Below are 24,135 nucleotides of genomic sequence, written 5' to 3'. Positions count from 1 at the left end.
AAATGTCCAGTAAGCTCAGGGGAGGGATGTTAATCATAGACACAAGGCTGGGCAGTAGATAACTTCCAGAATAATTGTCAAAGTTAATGCTGTGTTACAGTCTGTAAACAAAATCGCAGGCATTATTCCTAGATTCCAACAGGGCCTGTTGGCAACTCTCTTGGCAGAGTTAGGAAAGTCCCACCAATCACCAGCCGTGGTGGTACATGTCTGTGGGCCAGCACTTGGGAGGCAATGCAAGAGGATCAGGAGGTTGAAGGTCAGCCTGAACCCCACAGAAAGTTCAAAATGAGCATCTCAGAAAAGCAAGTAAAAGGGGTGGGGATGGGATACCAAGCCCCAGCACTGCCACCCTGCACACTCACAGACACAATCTTGTTCTACAGGGATGACTGTAAGATGCCATGTGATATCAGAACCTTCTTAAACAACAGCAACAATTACTATATCTTAGGAATAAACACTCCTTTGTACCCCAGGCTTTCCGTTGCTGCATACTATCTTATACCTCCTTTAAAAAACATCAACAATGTGAAGAACGCTACCCCAACACCTACGCACGTACTTTTGAGACTTAAATTTGAAATAATCAAGAAACAGTGAATCATACCATAGCCCAGCCCAAAGGCACAACCATGGTTGATATGATGATATCAGGCACAATAATGCCAACAATAACATTGGAAACCCAACTCATAAAAGAGAATGTGAGAAATGACTGCAAGTGGAACACAGCTTTATCCTCATCCATGGCACCCTCCCCTGTGAGATAAACAAGGTGGCAGAAGAAAGCAATGCCACAGAGCAGCAACATACTCACCTGTTTCACATTCTCGGCTAAGAAGACAATGTAGACGCTGCAGAATCCCAGCTGTGTTATCACCAGAAAGAAGTCGACCACACTCCTGAAAACACAGTCCCACAGAAAGGGTCACCAGGAGCTCTGAACGGGCAGCAGAGCTCACTTCTTTATAACAGTGTTTCCCTTTCCTCACTGAGATAACAAACACTTAAATACTGGGTTCTTAGGAAGGTCACATGCCACAGTCAGCGAGGCACTACACTGGAACAGTAGAAGCAGGCTTCACTCCGTTTAAAGGCAAAGATTTTTACATCACTTCCTACTTGAGCGATTCTGGGTAAGAGTAGCTGCTTGTCGTCCAATTTTACAGAAATATGTTCCGAACTAGGGTGTGGCTTCCTAGGGAGGCCTTTCACCACATGTGCCCAGGGATCTGCATTCAAGTCTCAGCGCTAAAGAAAAGTCCATGCCTTAGACTAAACCTACCCCTCCTACTTCTCTCCATCTTCCTCACGTCATGCACACATGGTGAGGACACCTGCTACTTCCCAAATAATAAGGAAGTACAATGCAAGAGGTGGAAATGGGCATCAAGCTTCTAGAGACTTCTTTGGTCAGTTTTGTATTTAGTTTTTACTGAGCCTCACTGCAAAGGTGCAGAACATCAGGCAGCTATGTGGGAGGGAGCAACCGCTGCCAGGTATCTGTGTGATGTCATCTGAACATGGAGGCCCCAGGTATAACATCCTGCATCCTGGACTTGCAGCAAGGACAGAGCACACAGTCAGACTGCCTGATTGACTGATGAATCCTGTTAACTGACTAGAACCAGAATCTGACCATTTACTGTGTTCCCACAACTATGTCATATTTTGAGTTATGTCTTGTTTGATGAAAACAGTTAAAAATTAGAATAACTTGAACACAGAGCCATTAGAAGCAAGGCCAGCGCTCACCGCCCCCATGCTGCCTGTCGCTGAAGGCAACTCCACGGACTAGCCTCCATGGCAAAACTCACGGTGTCACTGTACCCCAATGTTGACTTCTTAAACCTGAAATTTAATGACAAACATGCACAGAAAAGTATTAAGTGGGTCTATAAGGCCATTTCGTGAAAAGAGCATCAAATCAATCCAGATTTGCAAACCCAGGGATCTACACCAGCAGATCTGTTATCAAGGTGTAAAGATCCCTCCATCTGTGTACTCTAGAAATTTCAAATTATCCGTGCCCTGGCATAGGCATGCAAAGACTTATCCGCTGCTCAAGTTTCCTTATCTGTAAGGTCCAGGCAATTTTGTGTTAGTGCTTCATTGATTTAAATTTTGAGTACTTAAAACACCGACTATACTGTTCTTCTGCAGATTATTCCATCCTGACCACACTGTGTAACAGTGTGCCAGGCTCTGCAATGCGGTTCCATTTAAACTGTCTTATATAACCTTCAGAGCATCTCCAAGATGTCAGCACATGTCTCCATTCTCTATGCCATTTTCTCCTCTAGAGTACACATCATTATTTAAACAACATAAATGATATAAACAGTTTCAAGAACATTTAATGAAGGGTTGGGTCCAGATCACTTATATCTGAAGCCCGTTTACAGGCAGATTTATTGTCCAGTAGGAGCATTTCATGACACAGAACCAAAAGGGGATCTGTTACTTTTATGACAGTATGTCAGCCCATATGTCAGGAACCATCACTGAGGTACTATGCCCCAAACTGACTCACTAATGACCCGAAGGGCTGGCGTTGTCACTCCTTGGGCACAGCCCCTCGGCTTCCTCTGCACCTTCCCTTTCCTCTTCTACTAACTGACAGAACCCTCCCGTCTCCCCAGCAGACTTCTGAACATCTATAGTCATGGCAGCGTGATGACTCAAAAGCTAAGGTATTGACACAAAAGCCTGACAAGCTGAGGTCACGCCCCAGGGCCCTGTAAAGCATAGGGAGTACCCTTGCCACAGAGTTGTCCTCTCCTTCACAGGTGTGCTGTGTCACAGGTGTGCCGCACACATGCATCATATACACACAGACAGTGATACACATTAAAAAGAAAAAAGGAAGTACACTCATCCCTCCATACCCACAAGTTCCTCGTGTGTGGCCTAACCAATTGCATATGGAAAATTTATGAAAAAAAAAAAACATATGTCTGTGTTGACTACATTACAACTTTATTTTTCTTGTTATTATCTGGTAAACAGTATAGAATAATAATGTGCATGGCACTTAGACTGTCTGAAAGATGACTATAGTATCTGAAAGGCTGTGCAGAGGTTTCATCATTTTATGTGAAGGGCTTAACACTACCCATGGGGATCCTGAGACCAATTCTCTAGGCACACTAAGGGATATCTGGGACCAGATCCTGACTCATGTAAGTATAGAAAATGCTAGCCAGTCCCATGGTCATTATCTTAGCTGTGTCTATACAGTGGAAGGAAATACAACCTCTAGATGCAAAGCACAATAGGTACAGGGGACAAAGATGCCGTAAGCAAACGTGAGACTTTACAATTAATCAAATAGACTTAATGAGTCCACATTTACCTCTGACATAGAAAGTGACTGCAACGTACCAATATGTGCATACAGTGGACGGAAATAATTCCTATAAACACAAGGCTGATTGGTCCAAGCTGTGAAGAAAAAATATGAAGATTTAAACATTCATTTTTAAAAACTTACAAGCAATGAGTCAATGAGCAATTTATTTACAAGGAAAAATTGCTGGGTTCATTGATTAAATCTTCACAGGCATGAACAACATTAGCATAGAGAAATTATTCCAGGTGATAGTTTAGACACTGATGCTGCCTTGCTGACTTTGCAACCGAAACCTCTGTTACAGAGTACAGACAACCAACAAAGGATGCAGAATACAACGTCCATTTACAACAGGCCAGATCTACGGCATCCCTGTCTCACAGGCACGGTACGCACTTGCACCCTTATCTACACAAAAAAATTCATTATCCTTCTATAGGCCACTCTTGGAGAACCAGAACATGTGCCAGGAACAGCAATTGGGAAATAATAAGTGGTCCATGCGAAGTTTCAAGTTTGCACTTGCCATACTCAGTGGTGCCTGGGTTACAGCAGGGAAACAGAGCCAGGCAAAGCTTACCTAGACAATCAAAACTCCAGAGTTAATTTACATACAGGACTGTTAAACACAGTGGGGGAAGGGAACAGCTACAATCTCTATGGAAACCAATCCATTTTAAAACAATTATATCCAATTTTCTTCCTCCATGAATCTGCCTCAACAAGGTTCTCAAATGCAGTCATTACAGTAGCTGTCTCCAACACCCTTTGATATGTCTTTAAAGACATTGCTACTCATTTCAACTATTTTCCTTAGATATAAATGCTGCATACAAACTTATGCTGACTCTAAGATACTAAAGAAGTTACACTATAATAAAAGCAATCCATTCCTTAATACATTAGTCACTATGGGTACATGGCTTAAGCCCCTGATCACCCTCCCCCCCAAAATGAGACAAAACCATTTTCAAAAAAACTTGTGAGGGTTGTTGTTGTTAAATATTAAAATGAGTAACCACATAGAAATGAAAGCAGTAAATATCACTCTGAGAAAGGTACCATAATTACAGTTCACAGAACTATCAGGACAATATCCAATGGCCACCTACATGTCACCTGACCAGGTTATATTAGATCAGGCTACATGGTCCCTAGAAGTCATCTTTGCAGACAAGCAAGTGTATCTGCAGTGGGGAACATGACAGGCTTACCACGATGCCCGCGTTCTTTATAGCCAAGGGGAGCCCTAAAAGGCCAGTCCCGATGTTCCCCTTGAGAAGATGCACCAAGGTCTGCAGGAACCTGGGAAGTGAAAATCCTAAGTTACGATTTAAGCATTCAACCTAGGGACCCACACACCAAAGAATGGTTCTCATCCCAGCAGCAGCACCAAGTCACCCGAGGCTCCATCACCCTTGGCTCCAGTCCTGCCTACACTCACAGAAACAAGCACAGAGATTTACTGTGGAAATCAAATGAAAGGTTTAGTGAAAGTGTTGTGCACATAAAATAGCAAGTTTCTCATAGGATACTTTGCTGCTGTGGTGTCAAGAATACTCAAGGTCTGACTGGTAAAATATAACAACTTGTATTGTCTAATTACAGTGTTAAACATTTGATCTGTGATTGTCACCCTAAATGGAGGTTATAGACAAAAAAAATATTTATACAAGCTTTAAAGCTATTCGCAGGTAAAATAACAATTTATATTATCATGAGCTCCCTCAAGACTTGACCATGGAGGTTTCTACTTCACTGGAGTTGAAGTGACCAAGAAGAAACAAACTAAAATTAAGAAGACTACAAAATTCAAACTTAAGAAACAAGAATACCTGCCTAGAATTACTTGTTTGGGGGTTGTTTATTTGTTTATACTCTTGATCAAGTTTCAAGTGACTATGTTTAATCATTAAATTACTATTAAGAAGGTAATGATCATAAGATAAAGAGACAGGCTTTTAACATTCCACCTGCAGCCTGTGTCCTCAGGCTGCACATCCATTCCCCACTCCCTCAGGCTCCCTCCCTCTTCTGAGATCTTCCTCTGAGGGACACAGCATTTGATATCTATCACTACTGAAGAAATCCCCATGATGTTCAGTTAGCCTAATATCCCTCCCTCATAGACATAAGTGTTGAGGAGTCTGACTCCTTAATCTTCTTAGTCATAAAACACTCAGACCTATGGGAGACTGAGAAATGCAGGCTGCGGTAACAGAGCTAAGGACCCGTGACCCGTGACACTCACGAAATCCCATGCTGCTCATCGAGCTGGTAGTGCTTCTGCATGGGCAGAAGCGTCTGTTCCTGCTCCTCATCGGACGACCCATCGAAATTCTGCTCGTTTATTAAGGGCCTCATCACGTCCATATCTATAAAACAGGAAAAAAAAAACAAAAACGGTCCTGCACCACTGCTGGTAAAACTGATGTATGGTTACGACTTGTGAATGTTTAAATATTAGGAAATATCAGGCTAGAGAGTTGGCTTGCTGGATAAACCATTTGACCCTCAGCTTAAGGACCTGAGTTCTGATCCCTGACACTCACAAGGAAGCCAGGAAGCCATGGCAGCTGCTTGTAACATCAGCACTTGGGAGGCAGAGATAGACAAGCTGAGTGGCCCACAAGACTAGCAAGATATCACTAACTCTGGATTCAGTGAAAGATCCCCTCTCAATAATAATGCAGAGAACAGCCTAGTAAGATATTCAAGTTCCACTTCCAGCCGACATACACACAGATGCAAGCATGTATACCCTCTGCACACTACACACACACACATGTGCACCCACATATGCAAGTATATATCCACTCTGTGTATACACACATACACACAGAAATATCATTTGTAATCACTGCAGCTGAGTACCTTAGCACACCTTAGAACCCCCCCCCCCCCGTCTTGATATTATCACAAAGAAACAGTGAGACTTACTTTCTGGATGTTCTATTTGAATTATACAGTGCAGAGAAAAAGCTTACGTAATATAGAAAACATTTCTTATTTTATCCACATGAATTTTACAAGACAAGAAATGTGAAGAAATAATCAAATATATTTTCTATATCCAGCCAGCTTCAAACCATACTGTAACAGATAAATAATAATCACATTTTTAAGTACTTAAGATTACATCCATCCCAATGTTAAAATTTTAATATCAAAATGTTCTGTTCTTCCTAATGACATTTTAATGTGGTCGTTCACCACTGTCCTCTTACTATAAATTAAAAAAAAAAAATCCTTGAATCTAAGTTCATTAAGACTGAAATACAGAGATTTTAAAGTTAAACACGTTCATCTACCACTCATGGTATGCATGCCAGGGGACAGAGTAACTATAGTGAGAAATGATCAACCTCGCCCTTCAAACTCTTCATTTTAGAGTAATTTCAGGTTTAAATTTGCCAAAGGGAGAAAACAAATAGGACTCACACTTTGTGCATTCTGTGCAGATGTTCTCTAACTTTCACCATTTGGTTTTTTTCCCCCTCCCAAATGCAGACTCATCTCCACAAGTTACCACAGAGCAAGGACACATGGTCTCAGTTCACCATATACAGCACCCTTCCTAAGAACTAGAAAGGCCTCTTGAAATTCCACATTCGAGTTCTAACTTGGCAAGCTGCACTAACTCCTCTGAGCTGTTTCGGGACAGGCGGCCAAGGCCAGGGCCACAGATCCCATTTACCTGGGCTGATCACCTCTGTCACCGCGTCTTTTAGAATGTCCTTAGTTCCCCCTGTCCCCTTAGCTTTTTACCATTGAGACAGTTCTTAGAACTTTAAATCACGTGTATACGTGCGTCTGTGTATACATGCATCTGTATGTGAGTCTGTGCAAGTGTGAGCACAGGTGCCCACAGTCCAGAAGGAACCATGGGATCTCTTGGAACTAGAACTGTAGGTGGTTGTAAGCCACCTGGTGTGGGTACTAGGAACAAACCTCAGGTCCTCTGCAAGAGCAGTGCGCACTCTCCGCAGCTGAAACATCTTTCCAGCCCCTGTCGTGAGTTCTGAGTGCTGTACAATCTCCACCTGTCACCTGAATGCTATAGTTCAAAGGCCAAGTGCCCACTGTTCATGTGTTTGAACACTTGGTCCCCAGTGGGAAGACTGCACCTTTAGAAGTGGAGCCTAGCTAGACATGAGTCTCTAGGCAGGGTAGGCCTTGAGGGTCACAGTCCAGCCTTTCTGTCCTGTCTCTACTTCCTGCTCCACTGAGATGTGAGCTAGCTCACGCATGCTCCCACCAACACAGGGCCACCTCAGCCATGCCTCCTCTGCCATCATGTTCCCCTGCCATGAAGGACTAGAGCAGAGACAAGGCTTCACGTGGTGCTGTTGGTCACAGCAGGGAAGTCAGGCACACTGCATAGCCATGGCTTCCTTCTCCTAGGCTTCCTTCTTCCTTATTCTTCCTGCTACCAGCCTGGGCTTCCTTCTTGCTCCCGCTGCCAGCCTGGGCTTTCTTCTTCCTCCCTCTGCCAGCCTGGACTTTCTTCTTCCTCCCTCTGCCAGCCTGGGCTTCCTTCTTCCTCCCACTGCCAGCCTGGGTCCTGCTTTCACTTGTCCTTTCTGTATACATCCTTCCCACCACGTCTCCATTTGCACCTTAGATTCAGGTCTAGTGGTCAACATCTGCATTCCTGTAGTTTTCTGACAGTCTCCTCAACCATCCAGAAGTGTATACCAACTAGACTGTCTCAGAGAGGCCAGGTAGGGCTTGCTAACAAACTGACATGCTCCACCCCAGGGTTTCTGACTAGGTGTGCCTACGCTGAAGCTGAGAGCAAGGCCTTGTGATCCTGATGTGCTGCAGACTAACTCACACAGCCCTAGCAGGTTCTTCAGGAAGGACTCACAGCTACATTATTCTCTGAGGAATTCTCAGTCTTCAATCAAAATGTAGTATACAAAATACCGGCATTGGTATTCTCACTCCTCCTTTGTTTGTGTTGCTCTCCACCCCTCCTACATCCCTCTCCTTTCCTCCTCGTGCTCCCTCTCTTCCCTGCACGGGCCTCTCTTCGGCTTCCATGCCGTCTTTCATCCCCTTCACCATCAGGGTGTGAGGAACCTCTGCCCTGCCTCACTCTCCTCTGTAAGCAATCTTTGACAAGGCTGCCCCTCAGTCCTGCTACCGATAACATTCCTTTCCTGGCCTTGGCCCTGAACTGCTAACTTGAAGATCAGACCTCTCTCTTAGCACTTCAAGATGATCGCACTGAAAGAGATTTCCCCCAAATTTCTGCCTATTCTCCTACCCCCTACTCTTCACAGAGGGGGACCACCTTTGTCCTCTCCATGCTGTGCTCCTGTCCCCTCCATGCTGTGCTCCTGTCCTCTCCATGCTGTGCTCCTGTCCCCTCCATGCTGTGCTCCTGTCCTCTCCATGCTGTGCTCCTGTCCCCTCCATGCTGTGCTCCTGTCTACCCTCCATGTTGTGCCCCATACACATTAGGATCAGGTATATGTATCTCATCTTAGCACAGATCCTGCTTCCTTTTGTTATACTCTGCCCAAAGCAATGCCATTGTTTCCCTACAAATCCACCACTGGTGTTTTGTGGGGGTCACTGTAACAAAAAGGGACTTAAGACAACATCATCCCAAAGGTCCAGAACTCCAAAATAGAGTCTTGGGAAAGGAGGTTCCTCTTGGGGCTGGGAAGGCTCTGGCCTGTGTCCCATCTTACATGTGACCATTTTTATATTCATGTAACATTCTCCCATAACTGAGTCTGTGCCCAAGTCTGCTTCTCTGTAAGGACACAGTCAAATCGCCTTCTACAGCAGGTCCTATCTCCAAGTAAGATCAGCTCCTGAAGTACTGCACAGGACCAACAAAGGACTTCTATGAAAGTTCATGAACCCACATCGGCCATGCTATTCGTTTCATCGGCTTTGGTTTTATACCTCAGTGCACTCTGCTACCCTGTGGACTGCTGATATCATTCGCTTTGATCAGTTTAGCTTGTCCAAACTACCAGTTACGCCCACTTTCTCATTTCTGCCTTGTGCTGTGCTGTAGTGAGTTCACGTGTTCTCCATAAAGATAGCTATCTCTACCAATCACTTCAAACCTTAACCATCTATTATCTGAAGCTCACTGCCCGAGAGATCACAGCAGCCATGGAAAGTCAAGGAAAAGGTAAGTTCTCTCACAACTTTAAAAATGTATCAACTATAAATGAGAAGTTTGCTTTTCTTGGTAAAGGTGGTGAATTTATATTCAGTATCTTTTTAGATTAAAACCTGAGACTGTAATTTGCAAGTATTAAAATGGCTGTAAATAGCAGTTGTGTAATTTATGTTTGGCTTTCAAACCAGCATTACAACACTCGCTTGACTCCCACACACAGGTCAGCTGGGCTCTCTGTCCCTCCTAATGTAGGTTGTTTAGCAAGTGACTTTTCTGTGGTTCTAAAGGCATTCTCGATGTTATAACCATCTCGGAAACATGAGCGCATGACTTACTGAAAAATCTTTTTCTATATTTCTTTGCCTCCAATCAATTTTCTTACCCCTCATATGTGAACATCTTAATAAGTTAATTATTCCATGACACTCTTCTAACCTTCTCATAACAGGATTTAAAGGAATTCATTTGTAAAAATTGAAGCTGAGAGGAAAGTAGTGAACAGGTTAGGCCCTCATAAGTCTACATGCATGCATCATTCTGTCTCTGGGGCATGATGTGCAGGCAGCTGGTGCCTGCCCCTGTGCTTAAATGGTGCTTAAAGCAGCTGAAAGTCCCCGTGACTTCCCCTTGCTTCAGACTTCATTCCTTGGAGCGACGTTACACAATACAGATACAAATATACATATGTACCTCCTTTAACATATATTTATGTAGTTATACGTTTATATAAATACATATATATTTTTTAACTAGATTAAGAATAGTTAAAACAGGGTCAAGTTCTAGGACTGACTATATTCCCCTAAAGGTCACAAAGTAACTCAAACCTAAATAATTAAAGATCCTCAACTGCTAATCCCTGGAAAGCAGTGTCTACAAGGCTACAATTGAAAATGTTCCTTGTCTCCCACTTGAACCAGAGCCTCTAAGGTGAGATCTGCTATAAACAAACTCAGTCACTCATAATTCTCCGAAACCCCATGAATCACTAAGTATACTATGTGAAATTGTATTTTGTTCTGAATTCCAGGATGTAGTATGTAAATACATCAATAATGCCTTGCGTTTGGCCCTCTAGAAAATGCAATGGTGTCTTCTTGCATCTACTCTGTAGCACTAACCCTGGCTTTGGTCAGGAGACCGCACAGCACACACACACCAGGCCTGAACCTCTGCCTGCTGATGAGAAGACATGCAATAGTGTGTATTGTGTAATCTGATGAGTCCAGCATACTGTCCCCTGACCAGATAACCAACATAAAGTGTAGGATGCTTTACATCCTGTTTTCCACACTAATTACCTGAAATCCAGGGTGAATTTACTGGGACACACACTGCAAAGACTCAGAAACCAACTTCATGTAGGCAGTAGCTACCCTAACAGAGACATGAAGTTAGCGGGATGACCTCCTACCAAGGTCTCTGCTATATACATGACAAAACTCACAATTTCCACCTCGCAGAGGACTAGAGGATAAAACGAGACAGCAGGCATGAAGCATGGAGCCCCTCCAAACACATGAGCCACCCAGGAGCAGCAGTTCCACCCCTGCTAATCAATGTTACAAACAAATTAGACTGTCTAAGACTTTAAACTACAAATATTTGACAAGAAATTAGAACTAACTTAATAAAAATAGCCAATACTGAGCATTTTGGAGCTACAATGTATCCAATAAGACTTAGTTTGCAAAGATGGGATGTTATATCAGCTAAAAGGAAAGAGAAGTAGAAACTAATGCAAAAATCATAGTTAAGGAGAGCCAGAGAGACAGCTCAGCAGCTAAGGATGCTTGCTACCAAGTTTGAAGCCCTGACTTTGATTCCTGGGACCTACACAGCAGGCGGAGAACTGGCTCCACAGGCTGTACCCTGGGCTGCATTTGCTCATTAGTAAATTAATCTTCTAATAATAACCATGGATAACGGTATCTAAAGACCCAACATGGTAAAAGATTTGGCAGAGTTAAGAACACATGAAATAGCATCTGAATACTCTCCATTGAGTAATTAAGATTCTCATGAGCCTATGTAGTTCACACATATTCGCTGAAGTTTTTATGTTAATTTTTGGCCAAGCAATAAATTAAACTATTCTTATAAAAGCTGTGGTAAAATAGGTAAAATTAGTAATTCCTGATAAAATACTATTAAGCAGTGGATTTCAAACTACCCAGGTATAATTATTTCTATTTGTAAGTGTTTAACATGTAACAATAAAAAACAGTCTATTAAATATTATACACCTTAGATATAATGTAATGTGTGCACAACGAATGAAGCTTAAGTTAGGGAGAATACAAATGCTCTGTCATCCCAACTTTTGTTTCAGCCTCAACTGCCTACCCTGAAATCAGCTCCAGGTGTAGCTACATAAAGATTGACAAATTTAGTAATACATATTAGAATCTTTCAGTGCTCACTACTCTCATCAAGTAATTCTACTTCCGGCAAGCTACTAATAAAGATGTTTGCCGAAACATAAATTCTTAAAGTCCGCTAAGTACACGGCAATAAGCAACTTACTATGCTCACTACGGTGTACCCACCCTAGAAAATCCAACCCTGCCTTCCCAGTGTGATTGCCAAGGCTCAGACAAGGGCAGTCATCCAATGAGTCAGGAGAGGGACTGCGGACTCACACTACGCCGCAGTGTTTTAAAAAGTAAAGTGGAAATAGAAGAAAACATAGCAAAGTGGAAACCAGCTCATGGTGCAGATGGACCACACAACCATCTCTATCCTTTCCTTCCTCTGAAAATACTAAAAACATTTAGTAATGCTATATTGCTCTTAATATTCCTGCAAAATAAGAAACCACTTATATACCAGCAATGGGAATAAACTATGGTGGGCATAGTTTCTTTTATGAAAAACAGCACAATGTTGCCACACAAACCTATGCACCACCACCTTGATCGTAAAAGCAGACTTCTTTATTCCTGTGGTTGAGAGAACAGAACGTGAGAAACAGGCTAGAAACCTGCAATGGCTTTTGAGCGTAAGAAGCCCATCCTCTGTCCCAGCGGAGTTCTCCACAGATGGCCAATGTTAAACTGCCTTCTACATTAAGTAGCACTGCCACTGTACAAACCCAAACAGCATGAGTAACAGTGGAACGGTGCTTTCTAAAACATTAACTCTCTCACCACCCTGAATCTACCTCAGTAATAATGCAGAGTATTTTTGTATCTCTTCTCTTTCTCTTCCTCACTCCCTTGCCTCATCTTCGTTCCCTGCCCTCCCACAGCTTCAGGGTTACCTACGTGCTGACAACTTCCAGACTTTCCTCCCTAGACCCTACCTTCCAGTAACTCTACACCTGATCAGCTCTAAAGGAAATCCTTACTGTCCTCTCCACACCACATGACTTCACCCATCTGACAAGTCACCTCTTAAGTCTAGGCTTTGGGGGAATCACTCCTATGGTTGGCACCAGTGTGTCAGGAGGCCTCTGACCTGCACCCCATGGACACTGTCTTTGGGCTGCCTGAGTGTCCTCCTAACATGGCAGCTGGCTTCCCTTCAAGTGAGCAGCCGTGACTGAGATCACAGAGAAAGGCACAGGGCCTCACATGATCTAACTCAAGTGGAGAGTCTCCCGTCAGCAAAAACTAGTCATGAGAAGTGAGGTTAAAGAGGGAAACATCAAAGGCTGGACACACTATAAAACTGTCCTAAGCCCTCAGCCCTTCAGACATTCGGGTCCCTGGAGCCATCCTGCCTGCCTTCACCCAGTCTCTTCGGAAATCTCGATAGTCTATGACATCCCAGTCTAACCACCTCTCTCCGTTTCCACCAATGCCACTATGCTGGTCTGAAGAGCATGCTGGCCTCTTTCCTGAGCTTGTGGAAGGGCCCCCAGTTCCCACGTTTGCTCTAAAGTCCATTTGTCACGTGGAAACCACCATAAGCACACTTCACTGTAGAGGACAGAACCAAGGAGCTTTCCCAGTTAACAGATGATGCAGGGTGAGTATGTTTCCATGTCACTTCTAACAGCTGAGCAGTAGGTGACCGTACGCTAAGTGACAGCTGAGTTCATGGCTTTCCATCGGACCCTTGGACAATAACGACCTTGACCCTTACAAATGCTGCAATGAGTCTTCTGGCAGACATTTGTGTGTGCGCTGTGTGTCTGTGGAAGCACTTGTGGCCCAGCTTGTGTACGAGGGATCTGCCGGATGCTAACTGTGGAGACTCTATTCTCCCTCCCACCTGGCTTGAGGCAGGGACTCTCTCTTCTCCACTGCTGTGCTTTGCAGCTGGCATTCAAGCACATGAGCGACTCCCCTGCCTCTGTCTCCCACGTTCCACTGCTTTCCATGGGTTCTGGGAGTCCCAATTCAGGTCACTGGTCTTGCATGGGAACTGCTCTCACCCACTTAACCATCCTCTCACCCTGATACAGTTTAATTGCATGATTTACTTTGAGAAATAATAAAACTGCTGAGTGAAAAGATGAACTTTTCCAGAGGGCGGGGCACAGTCAGGACCTCGGTGTGTGGACCACACTGGCCTAGAACTCACTGTGTGGCACAGGCTGACAGTCCGCTTGCCTCAGCCCCATAACACTGGGTTTGCAAGTGTGTACTACGACCACACCAGCTTTATACATGCTAATGATAACATACCACTCCTGCCAATCTCCTCACAGCTCACCAACATGGGTTATCAATGAACTGAAGAGTCACATAAACTTGGGTTTGTAGTAACAAGGCCCTGCCTTAGGCAAGAACAATTGCAAGACAAAAGAACTTGCCTCCCTGAATTCTTGTGTGGATCAAGTAGTCATTGGCTAGCATAGTGTACAGCACCCTGCTTGACAGTCTGTTCTCAATGAAAGTTAGACTTACAGTTTCTACCTTTGTTGAAAACAACCATGAAGTGATGGCACATTATTATAGGCATGCCAGCCTATAAATTACTTCAAAGTATGTTTTAATTTAATCTCTTTCTTCAACAAATATTTAACACAGTGTGCTGCTAGGAGGACATCTTTCTATCCTGATCCTGGCTTCTGTTTTCTTTCTGGCAGTAGTAAACAGAAGCAAGCCTTCCAAAACCATGGAAACAGAGCGCTCAGGGCCGGTCAGAGCCCAGGTACGTGCTACTCTCCAGGCAGCAATGTCCTGTTAGAACAGCTGCGCAGCGAGGAGTCAAAGGAGGCTTCAGCTGGGGATGCCCAGAGTTGAGATCCAGGCTCAGAAAAGAAAACAATGATAACTTCCTTAAAGCATCCTGGAAAAAAACAGAGTGGCAGCAGCTCCCGCCTCCCTTTGACGTGGACAAACGGGGCGACTCCCCGCGCTGACGCACAGTGCTACAAGCACAGGCCCGTGGACAGACAGATGGACAGAATGACAGGCATACAAAGACTGACGACTCAAAGGCAGCCAGACCTCACACTCGGTGCAGCGACCTGCAAGGCCCCGCCAGGCCTGGGGACCACTGTTCTGTGCTGGCCCTAGAGGAACTCACGCCAGCCAGGGTCCTGGGACCCAGCAGCCTCTGCCTGGAGTCTCTGCAAACGCCGTCACCCCGCCATCCCGCCATCCCGCCACCCTAGTGCTCAGTGCGCGCGCAAGAGACACCCCCACCCCCTACCCCCCCACGGCCAGGCGCGCGAGACACCGGGAGCCCGGATGCCGCCGCGGCGGACGCGAAGGCCGGCACGCCCTCACAGCGAACGCGGGAGACGCCCACGCCCCGGGTTAGGTCGGGCCGCCAGACACCCACCGAGCTCCTCGCATCCCGCCGTCTCCGCCGGCGCCGGCGCTTCCATCCCTCGGGGGTCTCCAGGTCGCCGCCGCCCGCTCTGCCGGCCGCACCGCCGAGCATGCGCAGAGCCGCACCGAGGGGCGGGGCCCGGGCTGGCCTTGACCGTAGCCCACGCGGGTCTGCGCCTCGGGGTGACAGGCGCGGCGCCTACAGGCTGAGGAGCGATCCTCTGAATCCCCGGGCTTCTCGTGCCCGGAAGACAGGGCCTCGGACCGCGCAGAAAGCAGGCAGACTGCAACTCCGACGACCGACTGGCAGTGTACCTCCACCCTAGTTGACACTAGCAAAGGCAGCTAGATGTAGACTCCTGCACTGGCATCTTAAAGACAGCTAACACTAGGGTTAAGGCAAAGAGGGAAGTGTCGACACCCACTATCAGGCACTACACTACATTGTCATATGGTTCTTTGGTCACATGAGAGACAGCGCTATGCAGTCTGTAAGCCACTGTGCTCACTGTCCACACAAAGGGTAAGACCCTTCAGTACCACCACCACCACCACCACCACCACCACCACCACCGACAGTAAGCCAATGAAGGCAGGGGAGGGATCTGCCACTGCAGCAGGGATTCTCAGTCTGCATACAAAGCTGGCATGCGGAAACCATTTCAGCCTGCCTATTAAGTATTGCCTACTTTCAATTTTAAAGTGGCTTCACTATCTGCTGACTTCCAGAAAGGAGGGGCACCTTCTCCCTATCTTCGGAACAACTCACGTGTTCTATGGGTGGACCTAGGAAATACAATGACAGTACCTGGAAGAGTCCTCACTGTTGCTAACAACATGACCTTTACTGCAATATCTTTGTTTACTCTTCGTGACTGACTCATCCAACTGAAAACTAAGAAAGACAATGGTGCGTAAGTTTAACTTACTTTGAAAAGGCTTCACACTGTGCTAACATAGGTTTTTTTTTTAATAAATATATCGCATGGACTGCCTTAGTTAGGGTTTCTATTGCTATGATAAAGCACCATTGACCCAATGCAACTTGAGGAGGAAAGAGTTCACTTCACTTGGAAGTCCAGCACTGTGAGGACAGGAACTCAGGTCAGGAACTGAAGAAGCCATGGAGGGATGCTGCTTACTGGCTTGCTCTCTGTGGCTTGCTCACTCTGCTTTCTTATAGCACCCAGAAAGAGCTCCTCATTGCTGGCTCTGAGCTGGGACCTTCATCAATGAAGACAATACTACCACAAGCTTGTCCTCAGGCCAATATGGAGGCATTTTCTCAATTGGGGTTCTCTCATTTCAGATATATCTAGAATTGTATCAACTTTGCAAAATATAACCTGCACATTTACAAAAGAAAAATAGAATGGCTCGGAAAGGTGAGGAACTCGGGAGCCAAAAGCAGAACAACCGACAAGGGAAACCAAGGTCTGGGATCCGTCCAGCAGCTCTGAACTCTCTAGTCAGAAAGTTGAGAGAAAGGCAGCAACTACACATCAGAGCTGAAGAACACTTGTCACCCAAGGGTGTTTGTTTCCAGAACTGAGCAGAGCACTGACCTCCCAGTGCAGCATGCGAAAATTAACCAAAGCCAAGAAATATTATTATAAAATGTTAGAAAAATGAAAGAAAGATGCTAAAACTTCTGTTGGTTTAAATACTAAATGCCATTGGGAAGAGGCTCCTTGGCTTAAAGTTCACCTGCCTACCAAACAATGGCTACCAACAGCTAGGGCTCGATGAGGTGGTGAACTCCACTATTTCGAGGAAAATACACTGGCTAAAACTATGCCTATTGAAACTGTGGATATAATGAAAGGATAATACAGACACATAGTATAACATAAAGCTCAGCCTGGACAACTCGTGTGCTCTGTCTATGCCTGCAGGAGTGTTTTACCTGAATAAACCCACCAGGAGTAAGTCTACCAGCAGTAAACCTAGTTAGAAAACACACCAAGCAAAAAAACAAGAATCCAATGCAGGATAGGGTCCTGAGAGGATCCCAGGCCACAGCTGTATCTCAAGAGATGTCAGTCCACCTGGAGTGCCAGGAAGAGACAAAAGAAATGCTGAAATTAAGGAATAATCTGAAAATGTAAACTTGGGCAAAGAGTTTTCTCCAGTTTGGGGGAACATCTAAACACTTTGCTGTAGACAGGGAAAAAGCCAAGTAGTGGTAGGAGAGGGTGAAGGGCCAGGTAGACATTCGGACAATGACTCTAATTAACAGTGTTGCTGAAGGAAGTATGGGAAATTATAATCATAGCACTTAATATGCCTTGGCCATGAATAATACACACAGCCATAACCAAAGACATCATGAACAATGGTGAGCATGTTATGATTCTGCAGATGGAGGCTGATGTAAAGAAGCTAAGCTCTTAGTATTTCTAGTTATGGTGGAATTCTAGTAAACAAAACTGAAAAATTTTTAGAAGCATGAAGGTAAGCACTCTGAACAGCAACCTCTCAAAACAGAATCATAAACAGGCAAGAGTCTGTCATTCAGTATGAGTCCTGTTTGATTTTAAGCTATATATACATGGTAAAAATACTAAATTCACCAAAGAAATATTGGCCTTTGCAAAATATTAATTTTTATTAAGACAAACATCCCAGAAAATCATCTACAACATGAAGCGTTTTAGTTTTTAAAATCATATGGTTTCCTCTTCTGTAGTTATTTCAGATGCTGCAGTGTTTTGGTGGTGGTGATGGTGGTGGTGGTGGTGGTGATGCTGATGGTGATGCTGACGCTGATGGTGTTAATAGTAGGGAGTTAGGATTGCCGCCCCCCCCCCCCGACTCTGTCACAGTCCTTGTAGTATGGAGACAAATCCAGAATGAATCTCAAACTCGAGCTCTACCTTTGAGGACAGTGGATGATTTGAAAACACTTCAATGCTTTCTACATGCCAGCCTTTAGAATGTACTAGTGTGCTTGTCCAAAGACTTTCCCAACACATTGCCCTCTGTGCTCTGTTGTACATGTACGGTTACAGGCTTAACAGTGTCTATTGATCCACAATTCTGAGTAAACTCACTGAGCCCAGCCTTTCTGGGGCAATGCTAACTGCTGTGAGGCAGCTCTTCAGCTTGGCCTTCCTCTTTCTTAGTTGTAACATGCTTTCCCAGACACCTCCTCAGGCCAGTTAGTGTAGCAACCAGTGTTTCAGTTCATATTGCAGTCTGTGGAACGTTAACCTTTCCCAGCCCCAACGAACCTGACCTACACCAACAGTCATGCCTGACAAAATTTTACATGTAAATGATTTTTAAAAGGGCATCATCACTGGGTGATTAGTATTCGTTTAAACTTGTTACTTATGGGTCAGTAGTCTTTACTTCATATGTGAGTTCCTTTTGATTCTAAGTTTAATAATTTAATGAACATTTCAGAAAACATATTTTCTTCATTATTTTGCAAAGACTCTAAAAATTTAGAATCTGAGATGCTATGCTCTTAGCCATAGAGGTGGTTGGCACTGAAACAGTGACTTTATGCTGGACAAGATAGCACATTCTTGGCTATTGGGAAGACTGAGGCAGGAGGATGAAATATTTGAAACCAACCTGAGAAATTTAGTGAAATTCAATCTCAGAAAAGAAAACAAAAATGTGCTAGGATGTGGTTCAGTGATGGAGGGCTCACTTGGCAGTAAGACTCTGAAGTTTAATCCCAGCACTGAGATAAACAACACACACATGCACATGCTCATACAGTTTTGTGTGTCCAGCCTTTGATGTTTCCCTCTTTAACCTCACTTCTGATGACTAGCTCGATTTTGAGAATCACTCTGGGTTTGTCTCCACAATTCAAGGATTGTGATGGAGTCGGGTGGGGGTGGGGGGGGGTGATAAAAGAAGTTGGGGGAAAACCCGCATCCTGCCAGAGTTCCAGTGCTCTGGGTGAATGGACATGGAAGGACTGCCACACACTTTCCACGTGGCCCCAGGTGGGTATCTGGCTGTGGGAAGCCACTGGACCCCATCTTGGTGGGTGGTGGACAAGGGGTAGTCCTAGGTACCAGGTTCTCAGCCTCAAGCATCCCAGACACTACTGGACACTGCGGAAGAGCCGAGAACAGAATGGGGGGGGGGGGGCTCAGTCAGCCCGGGGACCAAAGGGAGGAGAGGGCAGGGGGAGAGGTGGGTGCTGGGTGGTTCCCATGTAGGTGAGAGTGTTTGGTCTGGTCCATGGCTGGAACTCAGGAAGGCTTCCAGCCGGAGGTTAGACACAGCTCATTAGGGGAAAGCCTATCCCATCCTTCAAGCATGGTGGCGGGCCTTGATGAGCAGACAGTCTATGTTTTAGAGCTTTATTGTAGAAGGCAGGGGGGAAGAGAGAAGGTAGAAAGAGGGAGAGAGGCCAACCATGGCCACGTGGTGAGAGGGGGAAGAGAGAGAGAGAGAGAAGGAGGGCTAGAGAGGAGAGTAAGAAAGATGAGAGCTAAAAGGAATGAGGAGGGACCAAGCAGCCCCTTTTATAGTGAGCTGGGCTATCAGGTAACTGTGGGGGTGGAGTCTAGCTAGAATGCCAGAAGCTTGGAATATTGTGTGATTTATAGTCACAGAATTATGGAGATGGGGGCTCTGTGGTTTCAGGCTCCTGTCTCTGGGAACATGGCTCAGTGTTTCCGTCCCTTGTAGAGTTTTCTACTGGGTCGCCACAGCAAGCCTCATTCAACCAAAATAGGCTGCCTATCATGGCCCCACAGTCAAGCAACATGCTAACTGCCATAGCCTTCCCTTCCCTGGTTAATGCCTGCTCCCTATGAAGTTCACATCAACTTTATGCCTAGCTCATTGCCCTAAATGCCCAGTGGCTCCCATATGTTCTGCTTCCAGTGAGAATTTTCCAGTGTGTCTGGGAGGGGACCAGAGGGCAAAGCTGAGCTAGGTATTCGCTCCCCTTGAGCCCTCTTTACAGAGTAAAGAATACCAATCCTCTGAGAGTCTGACCAAGGGAGCCGTACTCTCCCAGAGTCTGACCAAGGGAGCCGTACTCTCCCATGTTGATTTCTCTAAACACCTGGTTTCTTAATAAAGAGCTTTCAGGAACCAAGTTCCATTCAGTGGGTGTCTGGTAACGAAATTGACTGCTCATGGCTCTGTGGGCTGGAATCTGAAATTAGGGTGTCAGCAGAGTCCAAACTGTGAGCCTCCTCCAGGCCGCAGAAGCTGACGTCTCAGTGTGCTCTCACACAGCAGAACAAAGAGCACATGCTCTCAGGGGTCCCGTTGGTAAGTATTGACCTTGCTCATGAGGCTCTAATCCTTATAACCTCTCAAAGACCACACTTCTTGTCTCACTGTGGTTAGGGTTATCTGGCCCTCAGGCCTCAGCCCACTCTTCCTACACACAAAAGCAAGCAAACAAACAAAACTGGTAAACTGTCCTTTCCTTACTCTGCCGCCTGTAGTTAGCCCCTCTGTGTGTCTCTGTCTCGCCCCTCTGTTCTGTCCCCCTATGCAAATCTATGTGCATGCACATCCAGGGCCTTATGGGTTTATGAATAAGTTATGGAATTCTAATTTACAGCTTGGAAGCTATAGTCAACATACAGTGTGCATGGTATGTTGGAAATTTACAAACATAGGTGGTCAATGATCTTACTACATATTCGTAGCACAAGGATACCACACAAGGTGATGGGTGTATTGCTTGACTATGATAACCATATTTCACAGTGTATAATGTCTCTCAAGATATCACATACACTGTTCATGAATTAATTTATTTAGTTAGTTTTGCTTTTGTAGGACAAGGTCTCAAGTAGCCCAGGCTAGGTTTAATCATACGATGTAACCAAGGCTATCCTTCATATCGTGCTCCTCCTGCTTTCACTTACCCCTAACATACACACACATCTGCTAGGATTACAGGTAAGCACCAGCCCAGCTGGCTTACATTCATTATTTTTCCATTATATAGCAATAGAGCCAGGAAGGGGATTCCCAACCTTGTGGCACAGCCTGTGATGCCAGCTACATGGAACTCTGAGACAAAAGGATTACAAGTTCAAGACATGACTGGGCTACACAGTAAGTTGAATCAAGCAAGCCTGTCTCAAAACAAAAATAGGCCAGTTTGCACCAGTTTACCTTGGGCGCAAACTCCTCAGCCAGTCCCACAGCACACAGAGGAGGTTCCACTCCCAGGCGCTCTAGCACATCCAAGATCTTAGTATCAGAGGTGAGTAGGACACAGTATCTGTTCCAACACCACCAGGAGTAACTGGGACCAGCAGGGTCCAGAGATGTAGGAACCCCACCAGACCAGTGGCAAGGTTTCCTTCCAGTCTGGGCCAGTTTGCCTTAGGCACAAACTCCACAGACAGTCCCACAGCACCCAGAAGAGGCTCCAATCCCAGGCATGCTAACACACCTAGGACTACAGGATCCCAGGATCCCAGGAGCTTGGTCACATCAGGACCTCAGGGTTCCAGAGGCAGCTTGACTGCCAAGGAACTTTGACACACCCAGAATCTTAGGATCACAGGATTCTGAAATCACAGTATCACAGAGACAGCTGAACTCTGAGGAGTTGTGACACAACCAGGATTGCAGGAAGGACAGGTTCCAGTCATATTTACCGAGGGCAGGTAGCACTAGAGATAATCAGATGGCAGGAGGCAAGGCTAAGAACATAAGCAACAGAAACCAAGGTAATTTGGCATCATCAGAACCCAAATCTCCCACCATAACAAGTTGTGAATATTCATACTATCATACCAGAAAAGCAAGATTCAGATCTAAAATCACTCCTCATGATAATGATAGAGGACTTTAAGAAGGACATAAATAACTCCCTTAAAGAAATACAGGAGAACACAGGTAAATAGCTAGAAGCCCTTAAACAGGAAACACAAAAATCCCTTAAAGAATTAAAGGAAAACACAATCAAACAGGTGAAGGAAATGAACAAAACCATAGAAACAATAAAGAAATCACAAAGGGAGACAATCCTGGAGTTAGAAAATCTAGGAAAGAGATCAGGAGTCACAGGTGCAAGCATCACCAACACAATACAAGAGGTAGAAGACAGAATGTTAGGGGCAGATGATACCATAGAAAACATTGACACAACAGTCAAAGAAAATACAAAAAGCTCCTAACCCAAAATATCCAGGAAATCCAGGACACAAAGAGAAGACCAAACTTAAGGATAATAGGTATAGAAGAGTGAAGATTTCTAACTTAAAGGCCCAGTAAATATCTTCAACAAATTACAGAAGAAAACTTTCCTAATCTAAAGAAAAAGATGTACATGAACATACAAGAAGCCTACAGAAATTCAAATAGACTGGACCAGAAAAAAATTTTCTCCTGTCACATACTAATCAAACACCAAATCATTAAATAAAGAATATTAAAAGCAGCAAGGAAAAAGGTCAAGTAACATGTAAAGGCAGACCTATCAGAATTACACCAGACTTCTCACTAGAGACTATGAAAGCTAGAAGATCCTGGGCAGATGTCATATAGACCCTAAGAGAACACAAATGCGGGCCCAGGCTACTATACCCAACAAAACTCTCAATTATCATAAACGTAGAACACAAGATATTCCAAGACAAAACCAAATTTACACAATATCTTTCCACAAATCCAGCCCTACAAAGGATAACAGATGGGAAACACCAACACAAGGAGGGAAACTACACCCTAGAATAAGCAAGAAAGTCATCTTTCAACAAACCTAAAAGAAGATAACCACACAAACATAATTCCACCTCTAACAACACAAATAACAGGAAGTAACAATCACTTTTCCTAATATCTCGTAACATCAATGGACCCAATTCCCCAATAAAAAGATGTAGGCTAAGAGACTGGATACATAAACAGGACCCAACATTTTGCTACATACAGGAAACACACTTCAGTGACAAAAACAGACACTACCTCAGAGTAAAAGGTTGGAAAACAATTTTCCAAGAAAATGGTCCCAAGAAAGAAGCTGGAGTTGCCATTCTAATATCAAATAAATCAGCTTTTAACCAAAACTTATCAAAAAGGATAAGGAGGGACACTTCATACTGGTCAAAGAAAAAATCTACCAAGATGAACTCTCAATTCTGAACATCTATGCTCCAAATGCAAGGGCACCCACATTCATAAAAGAAACTTACTAAAACTCAAAGCACACATTGCACCGTACACAATAATAGTTAAAGACTTCCACACCCCACTCGCAGCAATGGACAGACAGATCACGGAAACAGAAACAAAACAGAGACACAGTGAAACTAACAGAAGTTAAGAACCAAATGGATCTGACAGATATTTATAGAACATTTCATCCTAAAGCAAAAGGATATATCTTCTTCTCAGCACCTCATGGTACCTTCCCCAAAACTAACCATATAATTTGTCTAAAAACATGTCTCAACAGATACAAGAAGATTGAAATAATCCCATGCAACCTATCAAATCACCACGGATTAAGGGTGGTCTTAAACAAAAACAATGGAAGACACACATACACATGGAAGCTAAACAATGCTTTCCTCAATTATAACTTGGCCAAGGAGGAAATGAAGAAAGAAATTAAAGACTTTTTACAATTTAATAAAAATGAAGGCACATCATACCAAAACTTGTGAGACACAATGACAGAAATGGTAAAAGGAAAACTCATAGGTCTAAGTGCCTCCAAAATGAAACTGGGGAGAGCTTACAGTAGCAGCTTGACAGCACACCTGAAAGCTCTAGAACAAAAATAAGCAAGTAAACCCAAGAGGAGTAGAAGGCAGGAAATAATCAAACTCTAGGCTGAAATCAACCAAACAGACACAAAAAGAACTATACAAAGAATCAACCAAACCAGGAGCTGGCTCTTTGAGAAAATCAACAAGATAGATAAACCCTTAGCCAGACTAATCAGAAGG

General features: G+C 44.4%; 1 protein-coding gene across 4 annotated transcripts in view; it reads right to left on the bottom strand.

Annotated features, from left to right (window-relative positions):
* Slc36a4 (solute carrier family 36 member 4) overlaps positions 1-15,342 on the bottom strand; it is a 34,075-nt gene extending 18,733 nt beyond the window's left edge. For 2 of the 4 annotated variants that reach the window (XM_021172146.2, XM_029481752.1), the window contains exons 1-6: positions 15,243-15,342; positions 5,607-5,730; positions 4,570-4,660; positions 3,388-3,447; positions 1,759-1,854; positions 821-905 (exon numbers count right to left, since the gene is read on the bottom strand). In XM_021172146.2, coding sequence (XP_021027805.1) covers positions 821-905; positions 1,759-1,808 — 135 coding nt within the window. In that variant the 5' untranslated portion in view covers positions 1,809-1,854; positions 3,388-3,447; positions 4,570-4,660; positions 5,607-5,730; positions 15,243-15,342. Of the gene's footprint in view, positions 1-820; positions 906-1,758; positions 1,855-3,358; positions 3,448-4,569; positions 4,661-5,606; positions 5,731-15,242 lie in introns of all 4 variants that reach the window. The other 2 variants (XM_021172145.2, XM_029481751.1) reach the window with 1 other exon arrangement.
* Positions 15,343-24,135: the final 8,793 nt, after the last annotated feature.

The sequence above is a fragment of the Mus caroli genome, chromosome 9, assembly GCF_900094665.2.
Source record: "Mus caroli chromosome 9, CAROLI_EIJ_v1.1, whole genome shotgun sequence".
NCBI classification, from domain to species: Eukaryota; Metazoa; Chordata; class Mammalia; order Rodentia; family Muridae; genus Mus; species Mus caroli.
The sequence above is the reverse complement of the archived record's forward strand: the minus strand, read 5'-3'. Positions and strand labels throughout refer to the sequence as shown.